Here is a 13,243-nt window from a genome sequence, read left to right as displayed (position 1 = left end):
CCTTCCACCTCCACTCCCTGCCTCCCTCTCCCAGGCCTGTGCATTCCCAGCGCTCACACATGCCAGCACCTGGGGGCTTCAAGCCAGTGCAAAGTGAAAAGGCTCAAGTCCTCAGCCTCTCACTACACTGGGATTACCCAACTCTCCAAGTGTGCAGGTGAGAGGCAAGGTAGGCCGTGTTGCAGGAGAGAAAGGTCACTCAAAAGCAGCAAGAGTTTTGATTCTTCAGTAAACCCGAACTCCTCATGGGATAGCTTGCTAAACGGGATCATTTCCTTAGTTTTTTTTTTTGTTTGTTTGAGACAGTCTCACTCTGTGCCCTGGGCAGAGTACCATGGCATCACAGCTCACAGCAACCTCAAACTCCAGGGGTCAAGTGATCCATCCTCTTGCCTCAGCCTCCCGAGTAGCTGAGATTCCAGGCACCTGCCACAGTGGCCAACTACTTTGTCTATTTTTTTTTTGAGACTGAGTCTCACTATGTCACCCTTGGTACAGTGCTGTGGCATAGCTCATAGCAACCTCAAACTCTTGGGCTTAAGTGATTCTCTTGCCTCCGCCTCCCAAGTAGCTGGGACTGCAGGTGCCCGCCACAATGCCCAGCTATTTTTTGTTACAGTTGTCATTGTTGTTCAGCTGGCCTGGGCTGGGTTCAAACCTGCCAGCCTCTGTGTATGTGGCTTTCACACCCAGTGCTGTAACCACTGTGCTACCGGCACTGAGCCTAGTTTTTCTATTTTTAGTAGAGACTAAAGAGGGGTCTTGCTCCTGTTCAGGCTGGTCTCCAACTCTTGAGCTCAAACAATGTATGGGCCTCAGCCTCCCAGACTGCTAGGATTATTGGCATGAGCCACCATGTCCAGCCCACCAGGGTCATTTCTCACAATCTCCACAGCACAGCAAGGTGCCAGGGACTTGCTAAAGCAAGAGCCACTGAAGTTGGGGGCTGGAGTTCTCAGCCCCACTCACCCAGCAACCCTGTCAAACACTGGAGGGCTGACAGACCAGGTCCCTCTCCATAGGGAGACAAAGCCCAGCAGCCAGGAACTCAAATGGTCACAAGAGAACCCTAAAGGATGCCCGAATATGGTAAAACCTTTCTGAGCAAAGGAGATAAGACACTTGTCTCAAAGTAAAGGGGACAGAAAGTGAGAGAGAATGGAGATGAAGCTGGAGACAGGTAGACAGGCAGATGTAGGTGTTAGCCCGGGTGGAAGCACCTCTAAGGGTGGGAGATAGGATGAGGAGACAGGCCAGTTGATGTGGGGCAGAGAAGCAGCAGATAAATCTCTATTTTCCCCAAGCATTTGAGGTTTAACTGGAGGCCACTGTGAACAGACAGGGAAGCTCCCTAAGCAGATGGAGTTGACAAGCTTAATGATCCAACCTCTTGAAACTGAATTGTATATTTAAAAATGCTTAAATTATTTGTTAACACCCTCTCACACTTAAAATGAATAGCAACAGTACAAAAAAAACAGTAGGGAGTTAGCAAGCGTTGTCAGCATACTCCTTCCAACAGAAAGAGGGACGAGCTAAGAGCGAAAGGGGCAGAAGTGGAGGCTGCCACCCCATGGGTACAGGGTGTGAAAGCTACAGTTTGGAGCCCTCTATGGGGCTATGAGAAAGAGAAATCGAGCCTCACCTCTCCAGGAAAGAGACAACCATTTCCAACTATGAGCACCAATGGGATCATTTCCTTAGTTGACTGGGAGTGTCTGCCAGAATGCATTTGAAATCTCAAGTGTAAGCCTCCACAGCTACTGGCATTTCCCATTTCACTCTTTAACACAGTCAGAGATTTAGTATAAAAGTGGGTTATCTCCAAACCTCAGAAGAATGTGACCCCACAGGAAGATGCAGGTTACAGAGTCTGACAGTCTCACATGACACGCTGATGCTCATATGGGTGGGTCATAAGGAAAGGTCATCTTTTGGCTCTGGGAGCTGAAGATGTGAATCCCATTGTTTAACACATTCTGTGGCTTACAAGGATAACTAGAGAGAGTGGGGTAGGATATTTTCTTCCTCATAGTCTTGGATAACTTTGGTATCCCTGGTTTTAGATAACACACATGTGTACACACACATAGTTAGGGGGACCTGGTGGGCTGATAACAGACACCTCGCTGCCTATGACAGGTGATATAGGTGAAAGAGACGCAGCTCCAGCTGGATGCCTCACCTCATAGTGTCGTTGAGTCCCTTCTGCACAGAGAAGACCCGCTGCTTACTGAGGGCTTGGGAAGCCTGAAATAGCTGACAGACGATTTCATTGGATACTTTTGTTTCGAGTCCAAGCTGGTGCCCATTTGCACAGGCTTTGGCTAAAGACAGCTGAGGAAAGAAAAGGCATGAAAATAAGCCAGAGGCAGCCACTGCTAGAGGCTTTCCATTTCCAAAGCAAAGGTCCATGCAAGGAGAGAAAAAGTATCTACACATTCACCCTACTTAACCCGAAACTCTGAGTTTGTTCTTTTTTGAATAAGCAGTGTATCACATGATAAAACTTTTTAAAGGGATGAAAGGACTTGGGAGGTTGAGGCAGGAGAATCACTTAAGCCCAGGAGTTTAAGACTGCAGTGAGCTGTGAAGACCCAGTCTCTAAAAATAAATAAATATAGGCGGCGCCTGTGGCTCAGTGAGCAGGGCGCCGGCCCCATATGCCGAGGGTGGCGGGTTCAAACCCAGCCCCGGCCAAACTGCAACAAAAAAATAGCTGGGTGTTGTGGCGGGCGCCTGTAGTCCCAGCTACTCGGGAGGCTGAGGCAGGAGAATCGCCTAAGCCCAGGAGTTGGAGGTTGCTGTGAGCTGTGTGATGCCACGGCACTCTACTGAGGGCAATAAAGTGAAACTCTGTCTCTACAAAAAAAAAAAAAGAATTTAAAAATAAATAAATATAGGCTGGGTGTGGTGGCTCACACCTGTAATCCTAGTACTCTGAGAGGCCAAAGTGGGGGAACTGTCTGAGCTCACGGGTTCGAGACCAGCCTCAGCAAGAGTGAGACCCCATCTCTAAATATAGCCTGGCGTTATGACAGGAGTCTGTGGTCCCAGCTACTTGGGAGGCTGAGGCAAAAGAATCACTTGAGCCTAAGAGTTTGAGGTTGCTGTGAGCTGTGATGCCATGGCACTCTACCAAGGGCGATAAAGTGAGACTTTGTCTCTAAAAAAAAAAATAAATAAAATAAAATAATAAAAAAGGAAGAACAGTCAGCTCCCCACGTCACCTGTGCTTCCCAGCAGCCTTTGGCAGCATAGTCCCTGAGTTTCCGGAAGCTGTGGAGACATCGTCCAGGATCTGACATCTGTTAGGATAAAGTCATTGTCTTTATATGGTTGTCTTGGGCGTAACTAGGAACAAACCCCAGGGTTCTTAAATGTTTCCTTCCCCGGAAAGTCCTCAATTACGCTGGCTTCTTGCCTTTTATTCCTCAAATGACCATGGTTATTTTGGGGGATGTCAAGAGCAGCCTGCTGACCAGGGGTTCCTAGGGTCTGAGAGAGGCTGGAAGCTGTAAGAGGACCCTCCTTTTTGCTGACAGAATCTTGTCCAAGGGGCAGTTTAGAGACCGTCCCTTTGGCCAATGTAATTCTTCCTCTCCCCAGACCAGGGTTCACTCACATCTGTTCTTCTGTCACTTTCCCAGAGGAGGTATGAGCTGGTCAAACACCCCTGAGTGGCGGACTCTTCAAACAGGTCACGGGCCTGCTGCTGCTTCTCTTCATCCTGGAACGAGACGGAGCACAGCTGGCCCTCCCTCTCCCATTGCTGCTAATTGTTCTACTGACCACCCTAGCCCTTCACACTCCTAAGCAATCACACCTACTGCTCTTGCCTTTATTTTTATTTATTTTATTATTATTATTATTATTTTGCAGTTTTTTGACCGGGGCTGGGTTTGAACCTGCCACATCCGGTATATGGGGCCAGGGCCCTACCCCTTTGAGCCATGGGCACAGCCCTATTTATTTATTTATTTATTTATTTTTTTGAGACAGAGCCTCAAGCTATCCCCCTGGGTAGAGTGACGTGCATCACAGCTCACAGCAACCTCCAACTCCTGGGCTCCTGCCTCAGCCTCACAAGTAGCTGGGACTACAGGTGACCGCCACAACGCCTGGCTATTTTTTGGTTGTAGTTGTCATTGTTGTTTGGCAAACCCGGGCTGGATTCAAACCCGCCAGCTCTGATGTATGTGGCTGGTACCTTAGCTGCTTGAGCTACAGGTGCTGAGCCTATTTATTTATTTATTTTTTTGAGACAGAGTCTTACTCTGTCATCCTAGGGTTTGAGCCTTGTGGTGTTATCATAGTTCACAGCAACCTCAAACTTTTGGGCTCAAGTAATCCCCCTGCCTGAGCCTCCAAGTAGCTGGGACTACAGTCACCCACCATACCCAGCTAGTTTTTCTATGTTTAGTAGAGATGGGGTCTTGCTTCAGGATGGTCTCAAACTCCTGAGCTAAGGCAATCTATCCACTATAGCCTCCCAGAATGCTGGGATTACAGGCATAAACCACCACACTTGGCCTGCTCTTGGTTTTAATAAAATGAGTTAACTAATAAGAGTAGAAGGCTCGGTGCCTGTGGCTCAAGTGGCTAAGGTGCCAGCCACATACACCTGAGCTGGTGGGTTCGAATCCGGCCCAGGCCCACCAAACAACAATGACAGCTGCAACCAAAAAATAGCCGGGCGTTGTGGCGGGTGCCTGTAGTCCCATCTACTTGGGAGGCAGAGGCAGGAGATTCACTTGAGCCCAGGAGTTGTAGGTTGTTGTGAACTGTGATGCCATGGCACTCTACCCAGGGTGACAGCTTGAGGCTCTGTCTCAAAAAAAAAAAAAAGAGTAGAAATAACTTCTATAAAGGTAAACCACTTGACAGCCAATAGAAGTGTAAACTGGGAGAGGCCCTGCTATCTTCCTGGATGAGGTATGGGTTTGGACTTGGCCCACAGGACCCCTGACTTGGCTCTACAGTCTCAAAGAGACTGCCCAAGGGCCTGCTCTTCACACATGCCACCAAAAGAGCTGTTCTGAGCTGCCTGGACAGGATGTTGGCGGCTCTCAGGGCCCCTGCCCTTAGGGTCCCTCCCTGATGCTTTTGTTGCACCTGTCTCTACAAGCTACCACTATCCCTAAATTTGTTGTGAAGGCACACATTGATGACAAAGCTCGTGAGGACATGAAGAACAGAGGCATCTGGGCAAGCAGTGGGAGAGGCCTGCCAGTGGCAGAGTCACAGACAGCAAAGCTGACACCACATGCTCAGGTCATCCTGTGTTCTCTCTGCAGTTCTAACCAGCACTCAGGGGCTGGGTCACATCACTTACTCATGGCCACATGGATAGTGAGGGTGGAGCCAGGATCTGACCCTGTGGCTAGTCCCTATGTACCACCCTGCTCCACAAGGCCTGTCTGGGCAGGGCATAGCTTTTGCTTTGGGCCGTGGATGCCCTTATATCGCTTTTCAAGTTCTTTCTGGATAGGGGCCAGGGATGTGTCAAACAATGCAAAGTCCAAGTGCAGTGATCAGTTCTCACCTCAAAGAGACTTAGCACTCTTCCCAAGCAATGCAGTATAGATGCTTTATGAGTCTATAAAAAAAGAAAGGAGAACGAAGTATGATCTTGAGCAGAGGGAACTGCCCACCCCTCTCCCAGTTGTGTCTCTGTGTCCCCTGCCCTCCCACACCCTCACCTCCCCCACAGGACCACTCTGTCTCCAGTTCCCATGCTTTGTGCAGCCCTTTGGGTGCTTCCAGCTGTCAACATACCTACCCAGAACCCTGCAGCCCAGTGGTCTAGCCTTAGAGGTTTCCCATGTCCCAGGACCCCTTTCGCCAGGACTTACTCTCTGCAGCTGGCACTCTGCCCTGAGGCTCTCGTGGACCACAGCTTTGCAGCAGCTTCCAGACACTGACCATGGCGGGCGGATGAAGAGCCAGACAAAGGGCGCAGCACCTGCATTCAGCCGCTCAGAGAGACTAAAGAAGTGAGAGGCCTTCAGGCCGTTCACTTCTGCACGGGCCTCATCAGACACAGACACTGTGGGAACAAACAGAGCAGAACCCAGGGGTGTCTTGGGGGACAGAACATAGAAAGTTTTCCAGTCTTTTTGAAAGTCTAAAACCTGAAGCCCACCATAGTGCAAAGCTATTGGCGTCTTGGAAGAAAAGAATCTGCCAGGGTGTGGCTCTTTCCCTTTTCCTTCCAAGGGCCAGAACTCTATGCCTGTGTGACCCTGAGCCCTGCTGCAGTCTGCCCAGAGCCTAGAGGCTTGATGTGCTATCTTCCCTCCAGCTGGGAGCCAGCTGCCTGAATCCTGCTAATGTGTGCATGGTGGAGGGCGGGGATTTTTTCTGGGACAAGAATGTTTTAAAATTAGACAGAGGGGGCGGTGCCTGTGGCTCAAGGAGTAGAGCACCAACCCCATATACCAGAGGTGGTGGGTTCAAACCCGGCCCTGGCCAAAAACTGCAAATAAATAAATAAAATTAGACAGAGGACTTGGTTGCACAACTTTGTAAACTGTACTTTAGATGTGTGAGTTATATGGTGTGTGTGTTATGTATAGGAACTGCTCTCTGTAGGAGCTTGGCTCTTCCAAGCCTGGAAGATGGGGAAGTTGGTTATGGTCTCTACGGTCACAATTCTGACAGATGACCAAGGGCAGGGACCACCTATCAGTAAGATACCAGAGCTTTTAGAAGTAGGAAAATCAGAGGCTACACTCTAGTTTTTTGTTTGCTTGTATTTTGGAGATAGGGTCCTCACTCTGTTACCCAGGCTAGAGTACAGTGATACAATCATAGCTCACTAGAGCCTTGAACTCCTGGGCTCAAGTAATCTAATCCTCCTGCCTCAGATTTCCAAGAAACTGGACTACAGGCATGCACCATTATGCCTAGCTAATTTTTTAATGTTTTGTAGGGATGGGTTCTTACTACATCACCCAAGCTGGTCTTAAACTCCTGGTCTCAAGGGATCCTCCCACTTCGGCCTCTCAAATTGCTGGACTTTTAGGCACCAGCTTACCCCAGTCTTTATGTATCTTGGGAGCTGGGATAGTACAGGCTGTTCATAGGTTCATTGCTTGGGGTCCTGAGCAGATAAGCAGGAATTGGTAGAAGAAAAGGCTGTGGAGGAGTGTGGTGGCTCATGCCTATACTCTGAGTACTTTGGGAGGCTGATTGCTTAAGCCCAGGAGTTTGAGGCTATAGTGAGCTATGATGATACAATCACACTCCAGCTCTGGCAACAGAGCTAAAGCAAGGCTGCGCAAGGTTCTTTCAAGGAGCACCTGGCCCCTGGGATGCAAGAGTCCCGGCACCAGACCAGCTCTGCCCTGCATATATCTGCTTTTGACTTAGAACCCTGGCTCCCTATATTACTGATACCCTGTGGAACCAAACACACTGACTTCTGCTTTAGAGTTCCACAGAGGATGGCCAAGGAGAGAAGTTGTCATCCACAAGTGGGCCTCGGTGTTAATGGAATAGAAGATAAGGAGCCTGGGGAAAGGCTGGTTTGCTGGAGCAGCCCCCATTCTGAATCTCTGGCTTAGAGTCATTCTTTGCCAACAAAACTAACAGGCTTACTAAAACAAAACGTGACTCATATCCTACAATGTCAAAGTGTCATCAATGAATCTCTCAGCAGGGTACATCTGAGCACAAGCTCCTGAGGAGGTACAGTCAGGCAGACCATCAGAGACAGCAAGAACAGCAGTGTGACTGCCTGAGTGTGGTGACAACTTACAGCCTTCGTTGTAGAGGTAGGCTATGCCCAGCTTCACAGCAGCTTCAAAATTTCCCTTTTCAGCAGCCCTGAAACATTAAGAACACAAAACATCACACTATTTTATGCCCAGAAGGCTATGGAGCATTGTAGCACTTTAAAGCTGGAATACTTGTTTTCTGAACAGAATGTCTTTCTACATAATATAGTCAAATATGGATTATCCACTAAATGCTTTATCATAGATGATCCTTGAAAACCTTAGGCTCTGCGAAAGCTGTGTAAGAAGCCAGTCACAAAAGATCACATATTGTATGATCCCAGGTATATGAAATGTTAGAACAGCAAATCCACAGAGATAGAAAATTAACCTAGGATTAAGGGGATTGTGGGAAAAATCCACCTACCTCACCTAGGATTTCAAGGATTGTGGGGAAAAATGGGGAGTGACTGTTGATGGGTACAAGGTTTCTTTCTTTTCTTTTTTTTTTTTTTTGAGATAGTCTCAAGCTTTTGCCCTGTTTAGAGTGCCGTGGAGTCATTATAGCTCACTCACATCAACCTCCAACTCTTGGGCTTACGGCTCAGTTTTTCTATTTTTAGTACAGTCAGGCTCTCACTATTGCTCAGGCTGGTCTCAAACTCATGGGCTCAAGCAATCCACCTACCTCGGCCTCCCAGAGTGCTAGGATTGCAAGCATGAACCACCTTGCCCAGCCGGGTACAAGGTTTCTTTTTGGGGTAATGAGAATATTTTAAAGTTATATAATGGTGATGTTTGTACAACTCTGAATGTAGCAAAAAGTACATTGAGCACTTTTTTGAAACTTTTTTTTTTTTTGACTCGGTGCCTGCAGCACAATGGTTACAGTACCAGCCACATACACAGAGGCTGGTGGGCTCGAACCCAGCCTGGGCCAGCTAAACAATAATGACAACTGCAACAAAAAATAGCCGGGCGTTGTGGCAGGCACCTGTAGTCCCAGCTACTCAGGAGGCTGAGGCAAGAGGATCGCTTAAGTCCAAGAGTTTGAGGTTGCTGTGAGCTGTGACGCCAGGGTACTCTACTGAGGACAACTTTTTTTTCAAAAAAAAAAAAAAAAAAGAAAAGAAACTTTTGTTTTGAAAACTTTGTTGAACACTTTTTTTTTTTGGGAGACAGAGTCTCACTATGTTGTCCTGGGTAGAGTTCTGTGGCATCATAATTCACAGCAACCTCAAACTCCAGTGCCCAAGTGATCCTCCTGCTTCAGCCTCCTGAGTAGCTGGAACTACAGGCATCTGCCGCAACACCCAGCTAGTTTTTTTTATTTTTAGTAGAGATGGGGTCTCGCTCTAGCTCAGGCTGGTCTCAAACTCCTGAGCTCAAGCAATCTACCTGCCTCAGCCTCCCAGAGTGCTAGGATTACAGGCGTGAGCCACTGTACCAGTCTGAGTTGCACACTTTAAATGGGTGAATTGTATGGTGTGTGGATTATGTCTTACTATGAAATATACAGTTTATCCAGAAGGAGCTCCAGGGTGGCTAAGGCAACACAGATGTCCTACACTTACTATCTGGATCTCTGGCAACTTGAGTAGGTGGGGGCTAGAACGAACCCTAGTCAGGAAAATCCCCTCCCAAACTGTGGCTTTTCAGTTTGTTAAACTTCAGTCTGAGCCTGGATCCAAGAGTGGCTTGCCTAGTGCCCTCAGTGCACTTGGGTCATGGGGCAGGTTGCTGGCCTGTGGGTCACAAGCAGTGGGCTCAGACCATGAGGAGAATGCAATAGAAATGAAATACCTCAGTTGTGACCCAAGGAAAAGAAGGCTGGATAAAGTATATACATGTAAGTGGCTTGACTTTGGGTCTTGTGGGAACCCTCTGGAAGCACTGTGGGCCTGTGCCAGGGAAGAGGGCAAATGGCACAGTGTGTGGCTCAATGAAGGAGGTCTATGGCCCTCGGTCAGTCCCCGGGGATAAGGCAATCATGGGAGCAAGCAACAGGAAAATCACTCCTGAGCCAGGCCCTGGGACATAGGCTGGCACACTGGGAGGCCCAGAGGCATGGGAACAGAGCAGTTTTCAAGGTACACGTACCTTTCAAAGAGCTTCAAGTTCTTTGGAGAAGGCCACAGCTCCTGGAAGCTGGCACATGCCCACACGCTGGCATGGTTGTCCACCAGGTACTTCAGGTGGGAGTGTACCTGCAAAATCACAGAGCCAGGGCTTACTGAGGGGCCACCTAGAAGCTCCTGAAGACAGGATGTAGACACACGGTCTCTTGTCTCCATCCCAATCCCAAGTAGTAAAGGACTCTTGTCTCTGTGCACACAAGTAACAGCTCCTCTGGACAGAAAATTGAGCCCAGAAATGAAGTTTCTCTGAAGTTCTAATGGGGTGAGGGCAGGGGGCAATGGTCCTAGAAAGAGGAACAAGAAGAACTCAGGTTGTAGAAGAAGGGTAACATTTCTGCAAAGGTGTATACCTGCAAAGACTGGGGAAACTGACTCTGACAGAAACCTGTTTTATGCTTCTCCACTGAGGCCTTGCTGTGTGGCCCAGAGCTTACAGGGGCTGCAGGAAAAGATTGACACCTACAATACTGACCTCAGGTAGTTCCTGGAGCCTCTGCTCTGGGTGGACACAGGACTCTGAACACAGGTGAGCACCTTACGCACTAAAATCTGCACCCATGGCTTTTACATGTATAAAGTGTATTACAGGTAACAGAAGTGGCTTTGGGAGTCAGGAAATAGATTCTTGTAGTTTTCTCACAAATTTGCTATGTACCGTAGGTTAAGTCACTCAAAGTGAGGCTGTAGTTTCAGTATTTGCAGAAATAACTCCTAGAGTATTAAATGGGATTTGTTCTCAAAAAGAACTTTTTATTCTTTTTAACATTATCTTTTTTTTTTTGAGACTCAAGAATCTCAAGCTGTCGCCTTGGGTAGAGTGTTGTGGCATCATAGCTCACAGCAACCTCCAACTCTTGGGGTCAAGCAATCCTCTTGCATCAGTTTTTCTATTTTTCAGTAGAGACCAGGTCTCACTTTTGCTCAGGTTGGTCTCGAACTCGTGAGCTCACGCAATCCACCCGCCTCGGTCTCCCAGAGTACTAGGATTACAGGCGTGAGCCACTGTGCCTGGCCAACATTATCTTATTTTTTAAGGGATACAAATCTCACCACCATAAAAAGGAACTTTCTCTGTCACTATTTTGACAGAGATGGATAGACACAAACCTGAGTGTGCTATCCCTGTCATTGGAACATCTTCAAGCACTTAGTAATAACATCTTCCTTGTTTTTTGCTCCCCACTATAGTCAAAGTTTTGCTCTGACATTTAAGGAAATGAGGCTCTGATGGTGTAACCAACACAGCTAAGAGTTCACACTGTTCATGTGGCAACTTACAGCTCGGATAGCAAGGATGTCCCCAACAGAAAGCCATTTCAGGATATGAAAAAGCACATCTTCGGGGAGACTCAAGATGGTTAGGCTTCGGGGCCGCCTTCTTACTCTTCGCTTCATAGGATAACAGAAACACTTGGCACACCTACAGTGGACCACTTAAAAAAAAAATCCACAGTTTTCAATAAGTTGAAAAGTTACATCTGAAGATCTAATAGTAGCTATCCCTTGTCCCACAAGATAAGGAACTGATATTTCTAGTCACAAACAAAAATTAAATAAAGGAGTAGCACTATACAAATTACAGAAGGCATCATCAGTTGTTCAAATACTCAACAAATATTTATGAGGAAAAGCAGGCATCCTGTAACTTAGCTACTGGAACAGTTTCTGATCCAGAGCCCACACGATAAGCAGGAAGGGGAAAGCAGCCCATGCTGAGAATGATTCTCCTTACACTGTCACTCTCAGGAACTTTGCTGGATAGCTTGCCTCCTTGTACATATCAACAAAAAGTATAATGTTCAAGATGGACCTATGTGCTTGAGAAATCTAGTTTTGAGTCCAAATTAGGAGGGTCAAGCTTGCAGAGAAGCAACAGACTTGGAGGCCACGCCAGTCCATGTCTTGAGTCTGAGCTCTGCAGAGCTTCCCAGTCTCTTGAGTCTCAGTATCTTCCTCCTTAAAGGGGGGAGTTGACAACTACTCAGCAAAGAGGCTGTTCCGCTCCCAACACAGACCTAGACCTACACAGGCTCAGTTATGAAAGGAGAAGCAGCCTCCACACCAGCAGCCAGCTCAGCCACCTTGCCCTGAAGAGCTCTTCCCCTGTCCCCACTGCAAGCTTCCACTCCAGCCATTCTTTCCTCCTAAGCAGATGGCCTTGCCCTTGTCTTACTGGAAAATAGATGGCTTCAGACAGGAACCTCAAGAGCCTACTCTCTGTCTACAAATTTACCCATCTTTCCATTCATTCCTCCTCCCATTCTCCACAGAATCCCTCCCAGGGCATCTCCAGCGACTGTCCCCTCCCTTCTCTTGTTCTGGGTCTTCCTGTCAGCAATTGAATGTGCGGTGAAAGCCAAACGCATTCCCAGGGTGGCTAATTTCCACAGATCGCGTAGGTTTTACATATAACGCTCCCCATCCTCTCCTTCCAGGAGAGACACTTGGAATGTCTAATAATTACTATCACAATAGTTCGTGTTTACTGCGCCCTACGCACGTGTGGAGCTCTTCAGGGAACAGGTCCCCTGTCCCCGCCCTCAAGGGCGCAGACGGCACATTAGGCGGCCCGAGTGAACGGATCGCTTCCTCTCGCATCACTCTCGGTCAGCTCCCGACCCCCAAACCGGAGGGGCAGCAGCAGCTAGACCCGAGCTGCTACTTTCCCGGGGATCAAGATAGGAAACCCCTCTGCGCGGGAGGAGCCGCCTCGCCGGGGCGCGGAAGCCCAGGGCATTTAAACTCCGCGTCTGGTACGCGGGCAGTCTCGGGGCTGGGGGTGCCCGGTGCTCAAAGGCGGTGCGACCCCACCCGGAGTAAGAGGCACGAAGCCGCCGTGCCCACCGTACCGGGGACTCTTATCCCTCAGGACCCGCCATTCCCCCAGTTGGGCAGGCAGCAGGGGCGAGGGGCTATGACCTGCAGCACCCTCCTCCCGCCTGTGCCCGCGCACTCACCGCCGCCGCTCCCCATTGCTGGGCTAGTTCCACCGCCGCCCGCGCCTCCCGCAAGCGCGCCGGCGTACAGGCCAATGAACACCGCCCCACTCAGGCACCGGCTCTCTCCGCCCTCTGCCCGCCCCAGTTTTCAAACGTGCCCAGAGCTCCCATTGGCCTGCCTGCGGGGCACCGCCCGTCCCATCCCAGCCCCGCCCACCCCTCCGGCTGCGCGCGCCCGGCGATTGGCCGCGCCAGGACGCGAATTCGAACACTAGCCGTTGATTGGCGGAGCCCACGCGGCTTCCCGCCTCCCGGCTGACCAGAAGCTGCAGCGCGGGGAGGTAGGGCAGGTCAGGGCGAAGGCCAGCGTTTCGTGGTGACCCTTCTGTGTCCGCGGCCCAGCCTGGACCCTGAAACCGCACGGCATGGTTCTTTCTGTCGTGTA

The 13,243-nt window shown here is 49.2% G+C and overlaps 2 protein-coding genes across 3 annotated transcripts in view; both read right to left on the bottom strand.

The window, feature by feature from the left end:
• CCNF (cyclin F) overlaps positions 1 to 12,897 on the bottom strand; it is a 27,795-nt gene extending 14,898 nt beyond the window's left edge. Inside the window, exons 1-9 of one of the 2 annotated variants that reach the window (XM_053556522.1) lie at positions 12,817 to 12,897; positions 11,138 to 11,292; positions 9,822 to 9,928; positions 7,763 to 7,830; positions 5,856 to 6,049; positions 5,546 to 5,599; positions 3,626 to 3,730; positions 3,231 to 3,308; positions 2,186 to 2,337 (exon numbers count right to left, since the gene is read on the bottom strand). In XM_053556522.1, the coding sequence (XP_053412497.1) occupies positions 2,186 to 2,337; positions 3,231 to 3,308; positions 3,626 to 3,730; positions 5,546 to 5,599; positions 5,856 to 6,049; positions 7,763 to 7,830; positions 9,822 to 9,928; positions 11,138 to 11,292; positions 12,817 to 12,832 (929 nt within the window). In that variant the 5' untranslated portion in view covers positions 12,833 to 12,897. Of the gene's footprint in view, positions 1 to 2,185; positions 2,338 to 3,230; positions 3,309 to 3,625; positions 3,731 to 5,545; positions 5,600 to 5,855; positions 6,050 to 7,762; positions 7,831 to 9,821; positions 9,929 to 11,137; positions 11,293 to 11,591; positions 11,613 to 12,816 lie in introns of those variants that run through there. The other variant, XM_053556523.1, reaches the window with a different exon arrangement.
• Positions 12,840 to 13,243, bottom strand: part of LOC128562047 (ATP-binding cassette sub-family A member 17-like) — a 150,105-nt gene continuing 149,701 nt past the window's right edge. Inside the window, exon 35 of the mRNA XM_053556652.1 lies at positions 12,840 to 13,243. Coding sequence (XP_053412627.1) covers positions 12,840 to 13,243 — 404 coding nt within the window.

This window comes from Nycticebus coucang, chromosome 12, assembly GCF_027406575.1.
Source record: "Nycticebus coucang isolate mNycCou1 chromosome 12, mNycCou1.pri, whole genome shotgun sequence".
In the NCBI taxonomy this organism is placed as follows: Eukaryota; Metazoa; Chordata; class Mammalia; order Primates; family Lorisidae; genus Nycticebus; species Nycticebus coucang.
This window is presented reverse-complemented; position numbering and strand designations above follow the sequence as displayed.